The sequence below is a fragment of the Pleurodeles waltl genome, chromosome 7 (genome assembly GCF_031143425.1).
Source record: "Pleurodeles waltl isolate 20211129_DDA chromosome 7, aPleWal1.hap1.20221129, whole genome shotgun sequence".
In the NCBI taxonomy this organism is placed as follows: domain Eukaryota; kingdom Metazoa; phylum Chordata; class Amphibia; order Caudata; family Salamandridae; genus Pleurodeles; species Pleurodeles waltl.
In genome coordinates, this window is record NC_090446.1 from 1,287,402,410 (window position 1) to 1,287,417,068 (window position 14,659).

A 14,659-nucleotide genomic window follows, 5' to 3' on the forward strand; every position below is an offset into this window, starting at 1 on the left:
GGTTTACCGCTGCCCTTAGAATCCCCCATGGCGGCGCAGCTTGCTGCGCCGCCATGGGGGATTCTGACACCCCCTACCGCCATCCTGTTCCTGGCGGTTCGCCCGCCAGGAACAGGATGGCGGTAGGGGGTGCCGCGGGCCCCCGTAAGAGGGCCCCGCAAAGTATTTCAGTGTCTGCTAAGCAGACACTGAAATACGCGACGGGTGCAAACTGCACCCGTCGCACCCCTGCAACTACGCCGGCTCAATTCTGAGCCGGCGTCCTCATTGCAGGGGCATTTCCTCTGGGCCGGCGGGCGCTCTTTTGGAGAGCGCCCGCCGGCCCAGAGGAAATGTCTAAATGGCCGCCGCTGTCTTTTGACCGCGGTGCGGTCATTCAGCGGCGGTACCTTGGCGGACGGCCTCCGCCGTCCGCCAGGGTCAAAATCAGGCCCAAAGTGTCTTAAGTGTTTTTAAAGCAAACAAAGTCTCTTTCAAGCACAAAGTACCTGGTTTGCATAAAATATCTCCGCAAAGGGCAGCAGAGGAGGAGAGGTGTGGAAACAAAGGCGTGTGCGTCGATTTCTCAGGCCGCACACGGCGATGCGTCATTTAGTTTCCTCACAGGGATGGCTGTAGGTCAATTTCCGGCACTCAGTTGTGGATCTTCTTCGGGTTGCGGGGTTTTCAGACGCCCTGGAATCCTGGGCTTGCGGAGCGAAGTCACAAGCGTTGCGTCGTTCCGGTGGGCGTTGCGTGAAAGTCTCTTCCGCACGGCAGGCACTGCATCGATTTCCCCTCTGGAAGTCGGGATGTGTCGTCCCACGTCAGCTGTGCGTTGATCTGTTGGGCCGTGCTTCGAAGTTCCAGTCATAACGCAGATGCCTCGTCGATCTTCTCCTTGCAAAGTCACCCTGAGTTGATCCGGTCTGGCGTGCAGGGAATGTTTCACAGCGGGGCAGGCTGTGCGTTGGTTTTAGCAAGCTGTGCATCAAATTTTCACTGCACAAGGAGTCCAGTTGCAAGAGAGAAGTCTTTTTGGTCCTGAGACTTCAGGGAACAGGAGGCAAGCTCTATCCAAGCCCTTGGAGAGCACTTCTTCACGACAGCCAGAGAGCAGCAAGGCAGCAGGCCAACAGCAAGGCAGCAGTCCTTCACAGAAAGCAAAGCAGTCAGGTGAGTCCTTTGGGCAGCCAGGCAGTTCTTCTTGGTGGGATGCAGGTTCTGGTTCCAGTTATCTTCTCCAGGAAGTGTCTGAGTTGGAAGGGGCAGAGGCCCTGTTTACATACCAAAATGTGCTTTGAAGTAGGGGAGACTTCAAAGAGTGGCTTAGAAGTGCACAAGGTCCCATTTCAGTTCAATCCTGTCTATCAGGGTCCCAGTAGGGGGTGTGGCAGTCCTTTGTGTGAGAGCAGGCCCTCCACCCTCCCAGACCAGGAAGACCCATTCAAAATGCAGATGTATGCAAGTGAGGCTGAGTATCCTGTGATTGGGGTGTGTCTGAGTGAATGCACAAGGAGCTGTCAACTAAACCCAGCCAGACTTGGATTGTAAGGCACAGAAAGTTTTAAGTGCAGAGAAATGCTCACTTTCTAAAAGTGGTATTTCTAGAATAGTAATATTAAATCCAACTTCACCAGTCAGCAGGATTTAATATCACCATTCTGGCCATGCTAAATATGACCTTCCTACTCCTTTCAGTTCAGCAGCTACCACTCAAACAATGTATGAGGGCAGCCCCAATGTTAGCCTACGAAGGGAGTAGGCCTCACAGCAGTGTAAAAACAAATTAGGGAGTATTACACTACCAGGACATGTAAATTACACAGGTACATGTTCTGCCTTTTGCCTACACAGCACCCTGCCCTATGGGTTAGCTAGGGCATACCTTATGGGTGTCTTATATGTAGAAAAAGGGAAGTTTTAGGCTTGGCAAGTACTTTTAAATGCCAAGTCGAATTGGCAGTGAAACTGCAAACACAGGCCTTGCAATGGCAGGCCTGAGACAAGGTTAAGGGGCCACTTACGTGGGTGGCACAACCAGTGCTGCAGGTCCACTAGTAGCATTTAATCTACAGGCCCTGGGCACATATAGTGCACACTGCTAGGGACTTATAAGTAAATTCAATAGTCCAATTGGGTATGATCCAATGTTACCATGTTGAAAGGGAGAGAGCATATCCACTTTAGCACTGGTTTGCAGTGGTAAAGTGTGCAGAGTCTAAAAACCAGCAAAAACAGTGTCCAAAAAGTGGAGGAAGGCAGGCGAAAAGTTAGGGGTGACCACCCTAAGGCTGTCAGGTCTAACATTCCTATTGGTTCCAAAAGTGATCTAATTTTCAGGGGATTTGGAATCTCTTCTTGTACTCCTTTCTGCCTTTGAAGTAGGCCTACTTCAAAGAGAAGTCTCTATTGTTTTCCAGATCCTGCCTTGCCCAGGCCAGGCCCCAGACACCAGGGGGTTGGAGACTACATTGTGTGAGGGCAGGCACGGCCCTTTGAGGTGTAAGTGACCACTCCTCCCCTCTCTCCCAGCACAGATGGCTCATCAGGATATGCAGGCTTCACCCCAGCTCCCTTTCAGTCACTTTCTAGAGAGAGGTGAAAACAACCCAACTGTCAAAATAAACCAGACAGGGAATCCACAAACAGGCAGAGTCACAGAATGGTTTAGCAAGAAAATGCCTACTTTCTAAAAGTGGCATTTTCAAACACAATCTAAAAACCAACTTCACTAAAAGATGTATTTTTAAATTATGAGCTCAGAGACCCTAAACTCCAGATTTCTATCTGCTCCCAAAGGGAAATTGCACTTTAATAATATTTAAAGGCAGCCTCTAATTCAACCTATGAGGGAGATAGGCCTTACAACAGTGAAAAACGAATTTGGCAGCATTTCATTGTCAGGACATGTACAACACATAAGTACATGTCCCACCTTTAACATACACTGCACCCTGCCCATGCGGCTACCTTGGGCCTACCTTAGGGGTGCCTTACATATATAAAAAGGGAAGGTTTAGTCCTGGCAGGTGGGTACATTTGCCAAGTCGAATTGGCAGTTTAAAACTGCACACACAGGCACTCTAATGGCAGGTCTGAGCCATGTTTACAGGGCTACTAATGTGGATGGCACAACAGGTGCTGCAGGTCCACTAGTAGCATTTGATTTACAGGCCCTGGGCATCTCTAGTGCACTGTACTAGGGACCTACTAGTATATCAAATATGCCAATCATGGAATGTCAATTACACATACATTTTACATAGGAGCACTGGATAGCATTGGTAAAGTGCCCAGCGTAACAAACACGGCAAAATAGAGTCCAGCACACATTAACAACCTGGGAATCAGAGGCAAAAAATTAGGGGAGACCATGCCAAGGATGCCAAGTCAAACAGTAACCCTTACAATCCACACTACTATGGCCTCCCACTGCCCCTTAAGCCACTTCTTGCTCTGATTCAAATAATGTATGTTATCAGGATTTGCCAGCGTGACTGTTGGGAAATTTAAAGCTCCCTCCTCGCCCAATCTTACTGACCAAGCTGCGCCCATGCTGATTCCTCAAAATAAATTAAATAAAACACTGACTTAAACACATTAAAAGGCATAGGATGATCTTGTCACCAAGAGGTGGACACCTACCCTTCAGTGCCCATGTTGGAGTTCTACTTCACTGAAAAAGGATGTTTATTGGGTTAAGCCCATCCTTTATTCCCTAGAAGAAGCAAGAAATACAAAATGGTGGGCATATTAGTTGTGGTGGGGGCTCATTTAAGGCCAGTCAAGCCTCAAGGAGGAAGTGCACGCACTTTCTCCACTCATATAAAATAAGAAAGTAAAGGGGTCGAACAGAATGGAAACAATGGTGCCAAAGTGACACATAGGAAGGGGCAAAGCCAGCATAAAAAGCAATAACCTAATAAAGCAGCGGATCCCCTGGGCCCACAGGTGAGCAGTCATGAAGACAAGGGCCGATACTGATGCATTTAGCAAATGGCTGCGTGGCAGAGATTCCTAGGTTAGGCTTATAACACTTGTCTAGGGTATATTGGTAATCGGTTTCTGTAATATCATGTGAAGATTTCCTGTACCTTGAGTAATGTTTTGCAATAAATTGCGCCCAATGTTTATTCAAACCAATTGTTGACTGCATTAAGTGAAGCGATTTTCAGGTGCTTTTCCTATCACCAGGTGCCTGGTGGTAACTGCGTGTCTCTGTAAGATAGGATGTACTGCAACATTTCTGCACAAGTCAAGGAGAATCACAGAGGAGGAGGGACTAAAGAAAGGGGATGCCTGAAGGAGGAGTCATTTATTAAGCGTTTGTCATGCTTAAGTCTACTTTACTCATGTAAAAGCTGGAATTTCTGCAAGCGAACTTCCAGGAGATTCACAAAACCTGTTTTGCATGTGAAGGTGTCGCTTAAGCATGCACATTTCCCTGTATATGATACCTACAAGATAAACTGCGGAAACGTCTGTGGGCATTCACAGATGTTTGCAATTTCGTTCACGCTCTTATCTGCACTTCAAACCTTTCGCCTGAATGAACAAGAGTGACAGTGAAATAAGAGCAAACGACACACCATAGACGCGTTTTCTGAAATGTGACTGAGAATAGGAAAATAAAATTCACCTCAGCATATGAACTTCATGTACAGGATAAGAACATTTCACAAAAAGTATTAACAACAGGAATGGCAATTACAGAAATTCAGAGGTGTGTAATCGGAGAAAGGTTCATTATAACCGTTTGTGATAAGTTATATTTGTACTTGAAAACTTTCTGTGAAGACGACCACTATATAAAACTCAAAGATGTTACAGGACACTTGAAGTGCATTATGTAAACCCTGCCATGTCCTGTTCGTGAGTAGTGCAGCCAATTAATGAGGCACATTCAAGAAAACTTACCTGTGCTGCTGTCGCAGCTGGCTGCCTCACTTCTCTTATCTCCTGATAATGACCCAGCAGTCCCTAGGACACCAGCACAGGCATCCCAGGCAATCCTAGCATGAAGGCTGTGCCAGGGTTGATCTGAGAGCATTGGTCTGCTGCTCAGACTGTGCACTAGAGTCTGTGCTGTTTCTCCAACCTGGCTGTGCAACACACCCGAGTTGGAGAAACCTAAGTGCGAATGCCAGTTTGGCCGGCCTAAGACGGTTACCAAACTGACATGTGCACTTAAGTGCACTCCTCTCCACTCCTCCTTCCCCCTCCCATTGCCCAGACCTGAACATCCCTGCACATGCTGGCTGAGCCAGCAGCTGAAAAATAAAACAATATTAAAATATTGTTTTATTTTTCAGCTGCTGGCTCTTAACCAGTGGGGTGACTCTCCTTTGCCATTGCAGGGGAATCGCCCCTGGATGAAATTTACCTTGTGGGGACAAGTGACAGCTGCATCTCCAGTACCATGTCAGCCATAGAATGGTACCCATGATTACTCATTCCAACAATGGTAGGTCTTATTAGAGGGAATGGTTTTAGGCTGGTAGTGTGCATGTAGCTCCATGAGGAATGGACTGATTCTAGCCTCAGTGTAACTTTCAATAAAGCTCTTCAGTCCAGAGACCCATTGAACATTTCGTTCAAGCCAAACTGCTATTTTGCCTTAAATTGACCAGATGACTTACATAGAGTCGTGCACAACATATCACAGTATTCTTCATGACATACAAAAATTTAACTGAAAGTAAACCAACTAAACAATAAGAGACCTCTGTCCAAGCCCACAGCAACAGACACACTGAAGCATCAGGGACCATGGTATTCTCATTGTACGGAAGCTAAGTAGAAGAGGTGTTTTTTCAGCCTCTCCAAAAATTCAATAAGTATTTCTCTGCAGCTTGTTCCTTGGTGTTAAAGTCAACACTTACCTTTCGGTGTCCCCCATTCCATTCAATGTTTTCTTCATCCAGGATGAGGTCCTTGCCGGGACCGGCAGTTGAGTCAAACCGGCCAACATTCACATGTTTGATGGAGTCTCTTCCAGGGCTCATCTGCCAGTTGATGACATCATATATACCTGGTGGGTTCCCTTCTTCATCAAAAAAAACCTGCTCATCCATGTTGTTTGTGAAATGAACTGATTTTAAGTAATGGAACGCCTGAAAAAATAGAGAACAAGTTTATGACCATTATAATGGAACATTGGTCCTATTTCCTCAATTTTGAGACAAAAAGTGAATTAAGCTGTTGGCACAGTAATGTAAGGTGAGTATACTAATTAGCACAATAAACCATTTATAAGAGAGGGGCGTAGCCAACATGGCGCCCTGGATGGACACCTTGCGCTGAGGCTCTGTTCCTAACTCGGTCCAGCCATAATAATCCTGATAGTCCCAGCACAGAAGCCAGCTAACTTGTTGCTGTGAGGCTTCTGGTGCAACAGGAACCTTTGAGCAACTGAGGACAGGCAAAGACTGCCCATGGTGCAAGAGATCTGTGGGGCCCAGCCACACCTGGTGCAGCCCTGGACTCCTGGCATGGGGTTGGTGTGATCCCACTGTGCATGACCCGCCCAGGGCAGTGCGATTATAGACAGAGCCCGCAGCTTATCACCCGGGGACTCCTTCAGCTCCCAGCGGCCATGATGCCGACATTGCTGGACCTACTTCTCCAGATGTTCAGGGCAAAGGGCCCTTGGACCTTTAATGTCAATGCCATAACGGTGGACCACACAGCAGAGGTCCAGAGGAGGTGCAATACTTTTGGGGCAGTCAAGGCACATCTATGCACCTTGAGACTATCATATGCACTTTTGTTTCCAGCCCAATTGCGAGAGGTCGATACCAATGCAGCTCACTTGTTCTCATCTCTAGAGGCGACTTGGATATGGTTGGGTTCAAAGGATGTACACAAACCACCGGAGACCACTTAGGGCAGAGGTCTCCACACACAACACAACAGATTCCAGGCATTGGCCCAAGACACAGATCTGGACTCGGAGAAGGGGGTTCCCACTCAGTGGACACTGGCAGGGGGGCTCATTGCTCACGTTGCTGGAATCACCTCGCAAGGAGATGCGTGATCTGCGATGCCATCCAGGTGGTAAGTGCATAAAGGCACTGGACCGAGTGTTGGGACCAGGTGCAGGGCAGCTAAGGATTCACCATGTGTCTCCTCACCAAGGCTATGGGACTTGATAGTCACAAACTAAGTAGCTGGGCCTGGGTGTGGTTGGCTGGCGTACTGCTGTTCTGCTGTCCACCATGGCTGGCCTGTCCATTTAGAGACTTCAGCATGGACTTATTACTATTGAAGGCACATATTACATGCATGTTGTGTTGTTTGGATTAGGGGAGTTGTTATTCTTTTACAGTTTTGTGTTCTTCTTTTGAATGGTTGGGAGGCATTGGAAGGGGGGTGGAGGTGATGTTGGGAAGGGTGGAAGGGCTACCTGGGGGTCATGGACCTGAGTGGTTTCTATCAATATGGTCACCAGATTTAACATGCTAACTTGGAAATATAACTGATGGTGCACCAATGTAATATGTTTTCTTCAATTTTGAGTCCAAATCCAAAGTTTATGTTCAAACTTCTTTATTTTTCACCAAGAATACAAAACAGCACAGCCAACGTGTTTCATTTACTTCCTGTGAACTTCCTCAGGGCTGCAATACAAATATACATAATAGAACACATCTCATTTACATAGTTCAATCTCCATTATATGTGGAGACATAATAATACAAACCTGGACAAAAGAAACCATCATTACCACCCACATTAACAAGCATATATATATATATATATATATAACCTCAGTGTGGATCAGCAAGCAGAGTCAGTCTTCGTCCTCAGGACATCATTTGATCAGAAAGGAATCAGGATTCAGCAGCAAAGTTCAGAAAACGCAGTCTTTAAGAAGTAAAGTTAAACACGTCTTTGTCAAGACGCAAGATGAGCAAGAATGAGCCTCCCTTCTCTCTGTGCGGTGTCCTTAAATCAAAACTACTAAAACTATTTCAAACCCTATTGTCAGTTAATTGCATGTTCACACTTTGTCCAATAAAACTAAAACTCCAAATCTATTAATTCTACTATTACTCCGTTCACATATCGTTGATTGGTTTGTCCTGCAATGTCCTCATCATCTGACTTGTCAGGTAACAATATTGCTGCAGCTTCCACTCCAGTCAGTATCTCCATTGTTCTTCTCCTGAGAAAGTCAGTCTCACACACATTACACATAAAATGTTACATTAACAAGAACAGCATCTTCTAGCAGTCATTCTCATGGGAAAGGTCTCTCAGGTACCAGCACATTTAAACAAGGCAAAATGAAAAACACAGTTTAACTCTCTAGGACAGCCATTTATTAAACGTTAAGAAATACAGCTTTGACATGAGGCCAGGCAAACTAGCCCAAGACTTCACTGAGTTAAGGCCTACAATTAATAAAGCTACAGCATAATGCATAACCCTTAATATCACATTCTACTACATTAGTCAAACTTATATTCAACATTTCACAATATTAATTCACTAGTAAGTACACTTTGCGAACATTGGCGGCCACTCATCGGAATTACATTTTCAAATGTGTGCTTTATTTTTCTATGTTATTATATTTTCTACATAAATCACTTATTCAAAATACATGAACACTCATTAATAATTTTTAGTAATACACCTGCACTAGCACCAATCAGATAGCCAAGAAAGTAGCCCACATTTCAAATCGGGGTAGTTTTCAAATTGTAAAGACACTCTATATAGGTGTTATGCACGCTATGGGAGACTCCTTGTGTTTGTACTTGCTACAGGGAATGCTTGAGGTAATATCAGGGTAATCAACGATAGAAACCAGCACACCAGAATATAAAACTGGCCCACACACTGCCAAAAAAACGGCCCACACATTGAACAGTCACAGCGGCTCTGCAGGCACTGCCTGATTGACCTATAGGCCAGCCCGATGGCCAGCCCGCTCCTCCTTCCGCTGCTCGAGGGTCACTCTGAATTATTCAGGTAGACTGACAGATGCTACACTCTGTACAGTTACTGTGGCCTCCTTCGGGGTGTAGTAGGATGAATGGGGCAAAATTGTCATTTATTCCACAAGACTCATTGGATTTAATGGATTTTAGATGATGTCGCTCATTTGTCAGTTTGTTACTGTTGGTATGTGTCTCATTGAAAGGGGTCTATGAACCATCTGACAACTCCCATTAAGTGAAGGAAAATGTTTCATGAACAGAAGTAATAAGGCTGAGGATGTTGGCTCAGAGTGACCAACTGTCTCCGTCGAATCTAACTCCTGAGTGTGGAATCAAACAGTGTGAGCCACAAAGTACCACATTGTGCATGAATTATATTATAATTTTTAATAAGTTTATAGCAGTACAGAGATGACAAGAGAAATGGAAACAATATAATACTTCACATCGAAGCATTAGTACAAGATGAAGCTCTCTCTGGCCTTTTATTTTGCACTTCTGAAAAATCTTTCTCTGTGTAACCTGGAAGTAAATTCCACAATTCTACATTAGGAGGCATGCTGGCCTATATGATGGTATGGGTGTGTTACCAGTTATCCCAGGGCAAACCATGGTATAATGGGAGACCTCGATCCACCGTTAATGACTGTGAAGCAAGGGAACCAGCGGGCACAAGGAAAGAAAGCACTGCACAACCACTGTAGAAAGGCGCCATATGGCCGTTGAACAGCATGTAGAAGCTTCCCAAGGTAATAAAACAGCAAGTATTATATGGAGGAGAGTGCATGCCATGGGCACACCATGATAGTTTATTTCCAGTTCTAAAGTGGCCATTTCCGACTATTTTGGCCAGTTTTTTAAAAAAAGAAAAAACATAAATAAAACTTTAACACAACACAAAATCATTAAATTAGTTTCTTTGAGAACCATCCATATTGCTGCAAAAAGTGCGTCTGTCTTTACGCATACCTTTTGCTCAATTTTTATAATCCACGTAATATATTATGGCGAGGAACCTACACGTTTTGTAAACTGGAAAGATCAGGGATACCCGAATGCCAAAGGTCAGATCCAGCAGCAATTTCCCACTGGGTACACCCTGGGGCCGGTCTGCAACGACAGATCATCACCCACTCAGTGTGTGAAAGGAAAGCTGCATGCCAGGCCGTGCGGCAAACACCCAAAAGGCTTCAAGTCTTGTACAGTGGGAATTCCTCAACCAATGTGTGCATGCTGATCGCTACTGCTTATTAATGGGCACTATGCGTAAGCTAGTTAGTCATGTGATGCAACAACTTCAGGGAATGTTTTGCTTTGTTTTGCAAGCAAAACTTCAGGTTAATTGTGCCCTTTAAGGGATTTTTGGAGTTTTTTTCCATCAGAGGTCGCTGCTTTTTTAGCAGAAAAAATACTAATTTCTCTTTTTTTTCTGTAATTTTTGATATATGATATAATTTCTCCACCTCCTATGCAACCATGATCCACAGTACCCAGCGGGTGTTGGTCGCTCAGTGGGTTGGTAACAGGACTTCACAAATTTCACTGTTAATGTCATATGTGATCTTACCAGTGATAATCAATGATGTAATTTATGATATGATTATGGGCCATTCCTCCATCTCCATGGCACCTACGGAACCCTCTATGTATTGGAAGGAAGTGCTATACCGAGGTGCTGAGCCCTAATCCTCGCCAACCCCACCCAGGAGTGTCTAGCTAAATATGCTTTTTAGAAGGCCTACAAGCTTTGGAAACTGCCTGCAGGGGGCATGGCCTACTATGGACTACTTAGAGACTCTCCCTCCTCAGAAGCCAACAGCGCCTTGCAACCTTCCTAGGACCCCCATCACCATCTGTCCATGACATTGGTAGCTAGCAGCTCTTTGTTCCCCCCACCTTGGTGGCCCCTTTTGCAGCAGCCTTGCCCACATCCTTGCTGCTAGTGGTACGGGCCTGGACTTTGCAAGCAATCCCAATCAAAGAGTCGGCAGTGCCCTGCAGCCATCACAGGGTCCACCAGCACCGGATCCCCGAAGGATCTCTGTCTCTCTTCCTCTACAGGTGCCAACTGGTAGCCCTGCTCACAATCTACTTCCTACAAGAGCCTGTGGGAGGGGTTCCCGACAGTGGCCTGCACTCAAAACACTTGTGACCTGACCCCTTTAGAAATGCCTCTGCAGTATGGAGACAGTGGGTGCACTTCCTTCCTTGCAGTTGGTGCCAACTTCAAGTCTCTATGCTCTGCCAAGCTGGTGCACATTGGTGGACAACATATTTCTCCCCTCCCTGGCCTCACTCCTTGGGCCTGGATGGCTAAGGGAAAGACCACATGCAAACTTCTCTTACCAGAGGTTGTGGGGGCAGGAAACCTGTGGTCACTCTTGCTGCCAGAAGCATCCAGCGATCTCATGTTGAAGATCACCACTGTGGGTGGCGGATTGGGTTCTGTTGATGTGAAGATATAGGAACTGACAACGGAAATTAAGCTGCTCAGAGTGCACCTAGGATTCTTCAGCTCCTGGCTCGATGGTATGGAACACCCCACTGCTAGCTTTGAGGAAAGACTTGACACCACAGACTCCAGAGGCCTAAACATCTGGTATCTGAAATAAAAAGTGGTAAACATAGAAGACAGAGCTCACAGAGACAATTACAGATTCCATGGGGTGCAGGAGAAGATGGAGAGGCCACCGACATTCACGGTCTCTTGGAGCTCTGGTTCACCCAACTACTGGGCATCTCCTTCACACCTCCACTTGAATTCTGGAGGGCCCACCAGATTAACTCCTCCAACAATTACGGGATATCAACTCACAGCCCGACCGATCAATGCATGCTTCCTCTTGCATGAATAGGCCCTCTCTGCAGCCAAGAAGCATATCCCCTATAATTTTGAAGGCCACAAGATCCAGATCACTGTAGATTTCTCAATGGAGACCAAAAGGCATTTTTAGAGCTAGGGGCCCAGTTGAGCAAATGGGATATTAAATATGATTCTGAACTTGCAACCATGTGCATAACAATGGATGATAAATTGAGGGACTACACCAATCCAGAGGAACAGGCCTGTTAGCTGGACAGCTGGAGGACCGTGGGGTGGTCTTGACGCCACCACCTCCGGCAACTAAAGATAACAGAACTGGGCACATGGGAACAAACTGCCCACCCACTGCATAGGCACTGTGCCAGACTGAACCTTCCAGAAAGATTTTGAATGAGATTGAGCTATTGGAGAAGTGGCAGAACGTATGCAGCACCCTACTAGAGGCAAATCCAGCTAACCCCTGAAGCCGAGATAGGGGCCTAGCACCGGCCCTCCTGCTCAGCTGTCTGATGGTAAGGGGTGAAGCCAGCTGAACATTACCAACCTTTGTTTTGTGCCAGTTTACTGTATTTCTCCTATGCCCTGTGTAGTGTACATTGTTTTTCTTATCCTTCAACCTCAGACCCCCCAACTTGTACACATACCTCACCTCTGAAACATAGTTCATTTTCAAAGGAACGGAACACCGTGCCTTGTCCCTCATGAAACTCCTTATTGCAAAAGACCCCCCCAAAAGCTCTAGAAAATGTATACGAAGACTGCTCTTAAACCTCCTGTTGAAATTGCACCGCATCTTGCTCCCCATCCTTCTAAACTCGCATCTGAATCTATAATCATCTCGAGATTCTCCCCAAAAATAACTTTCCCCTTCCATGGCTCCATATTCCTTAAGTACCACACAAGTACGCCTTACACTTCTCCACGAGCACAATCTGTTCTGAATATTTCAACAGACCTCTCAAATACCTGGCTCAGTGGCATGACAAAAGCCCCTGCAGCCCCTGCAGTGAGGGGGGCCCGAGCTCCAGGGGGCCCCCTCAGCACAGTACACTGTTCACAGGCGGCAGTCCTCTGACTGCATCCAGAGAGGAGGGGGCTCCTCTCCAGGTACTTTTTTTTGGGGGGGCCCTTTCACTTGCCTGGCTCTAAACCCCTGAAGTACCTGATAATTCAGAGGACTGGGAAAAGTAGCCTGAATTGTAGAGGACAACAAACCTTCTACTCTTGCTAACATCCTCAAAGACATCCTTTCTAAATTCAACACCTTCCAAATCTCCTTCCTTATCCTTTTTAACTTTTCTTCGGGCAACTTCAATTGACCTTGCACTTTGTCCACCAAAAACTCTAATAACTATATTTCCTAACTCAGAATGAGACACAACTTCTTTCTGTTCACCACAAAACCTAGATTTTCCAACAATGACACAGCCATCCTTGTATGATCCTCCACCTTTAACCTGTCCTGACCCATTATCAAATGTCATCTAGGTAAATTAAGAAACACACTCCAAGCTCCCTTGAGAATGCTAACACTATTCGAAGTACCTTTGTAAAACAGCAATGGGCAGGTGAAAGACTGAATGGTCGACAAACAAATTTCCACATCTTTCCAGCCCACCTGAACTGACTAAAGCTTTGATGTGGTGCCCAAAAAGGGATCGTCAGATAAACAGCTTTTAAATCCAATCAAGTCAAGCAATCTCTTGTCTGTCACACATCTCCCAACAAATGCAATCCTTCCATCTTGAAATCATGGTACATTACCCAATTGTTCAAGTTTCTCAGGTTGTCCTTTTTCTCCATGAGAAATATATTGCTTACAGAACACCTCAAGGGGTTTCCTTACTTCCCCAATTGCACCCTTTTCCTCTATCTTCTGGACTTCCTTGCTTCACAATTCTGATAGCTCTGTATTGAATCTTATTGTCTCTAGAGCATGGTACTGAACAGACTCCTTTGTAAAGTCTGTGATAGCCTGACACCGTCTCTAAAATCCAAGGATCCCCTGGTCCATCCCAATTTGTCAATGATAATGTGCCACACATTTCATTCAACTAATCCCAAATAGTTAAAATGGCCACCCACCTGAACCAAGATACGTGCCGCTGGTGTGCTCAAAACCGAAGTCCATCTTCACTCTCTACCTGAGTGAAGGATGGTGGGATCAAAGAGACTGCAAGCTTCTCATTTACTCCTTTACATGGCCCCCACATATCTATTCCAAATCCAGATTCACCCAGAACTGGCTGCCACGCCGTAAAGTGGTTCACTTTGACTGAGAACACTTTTCCACTTAATGCAGTAGCTTCTTTGTGCCTCAGTGCACACAGCCGAACAGATTGCCTCTCCTCACGTATTTCTGCTTGCTCGCACTCCTAAGCGCTCAATATCTCCGATTTAAAATGGAGGCACAAGAGTTACCAACAGACACTCCAACTTCAAGGTAATGGCAAATTCAAATTAATCAAAATGATATTTACTAAAATAAAAACTTGTTGGATTTTTTAATCCTACCAAAATCCCAAGGAATCTAAATGAACCTGTCTGCTGAATAGCCATGCAATCTTCATGCGTTCTCTCAACATCCAATCCAAACATTCATCTCAAACTTGACATAGTCTGAATAATTTCACTTTCCACAACTATTCATAGTGTAATCATGTATTATTAGGAGAGATATATCTTTTCCACACTACAAGTAATAGTATACTTATCTCAGTGAGCAGGAGCAAAAAAGAAGGAAGATGGCTGGGGGTTCTGGCCTTTTGTTGTATTGGAACTTTTGTTAAAGTTCTATGTTCTTTAAAGAGGCTACTGTGAGTAATGGAAATGAAGGGGATTGCAATAACATTAGCCTCTGGTCTTGCCATAAAATAAAAGAGGAACATGAAATGTAGAATAGTGG

At 45.4% G+C, this 14,659-nt stretch overlaps 1 protein-coding gene across 1 annotated transcript in view; it reads right to left on the reverse strand.

The window, feature by feature from the left end:
• The window catches only part of LOC138247039 (extracellular calcium-sensing receptor-like), a 246,037-nt gene that overhangs the window by 79,584 nt on the left and 151,794 nt on the right, over positions 1-14,659 (reverse strand). The window contains exon 3 of the mRNA XM_069201789.1: positions 5,865-6,095. Within this exon, the coding sequence (XP_069057890.1) occupies positions 5,865-6,095 (231 nt within the window). The remainder of the gene's footprint in view (positions 1-5,864; positions 6,096-14,659) is intronic.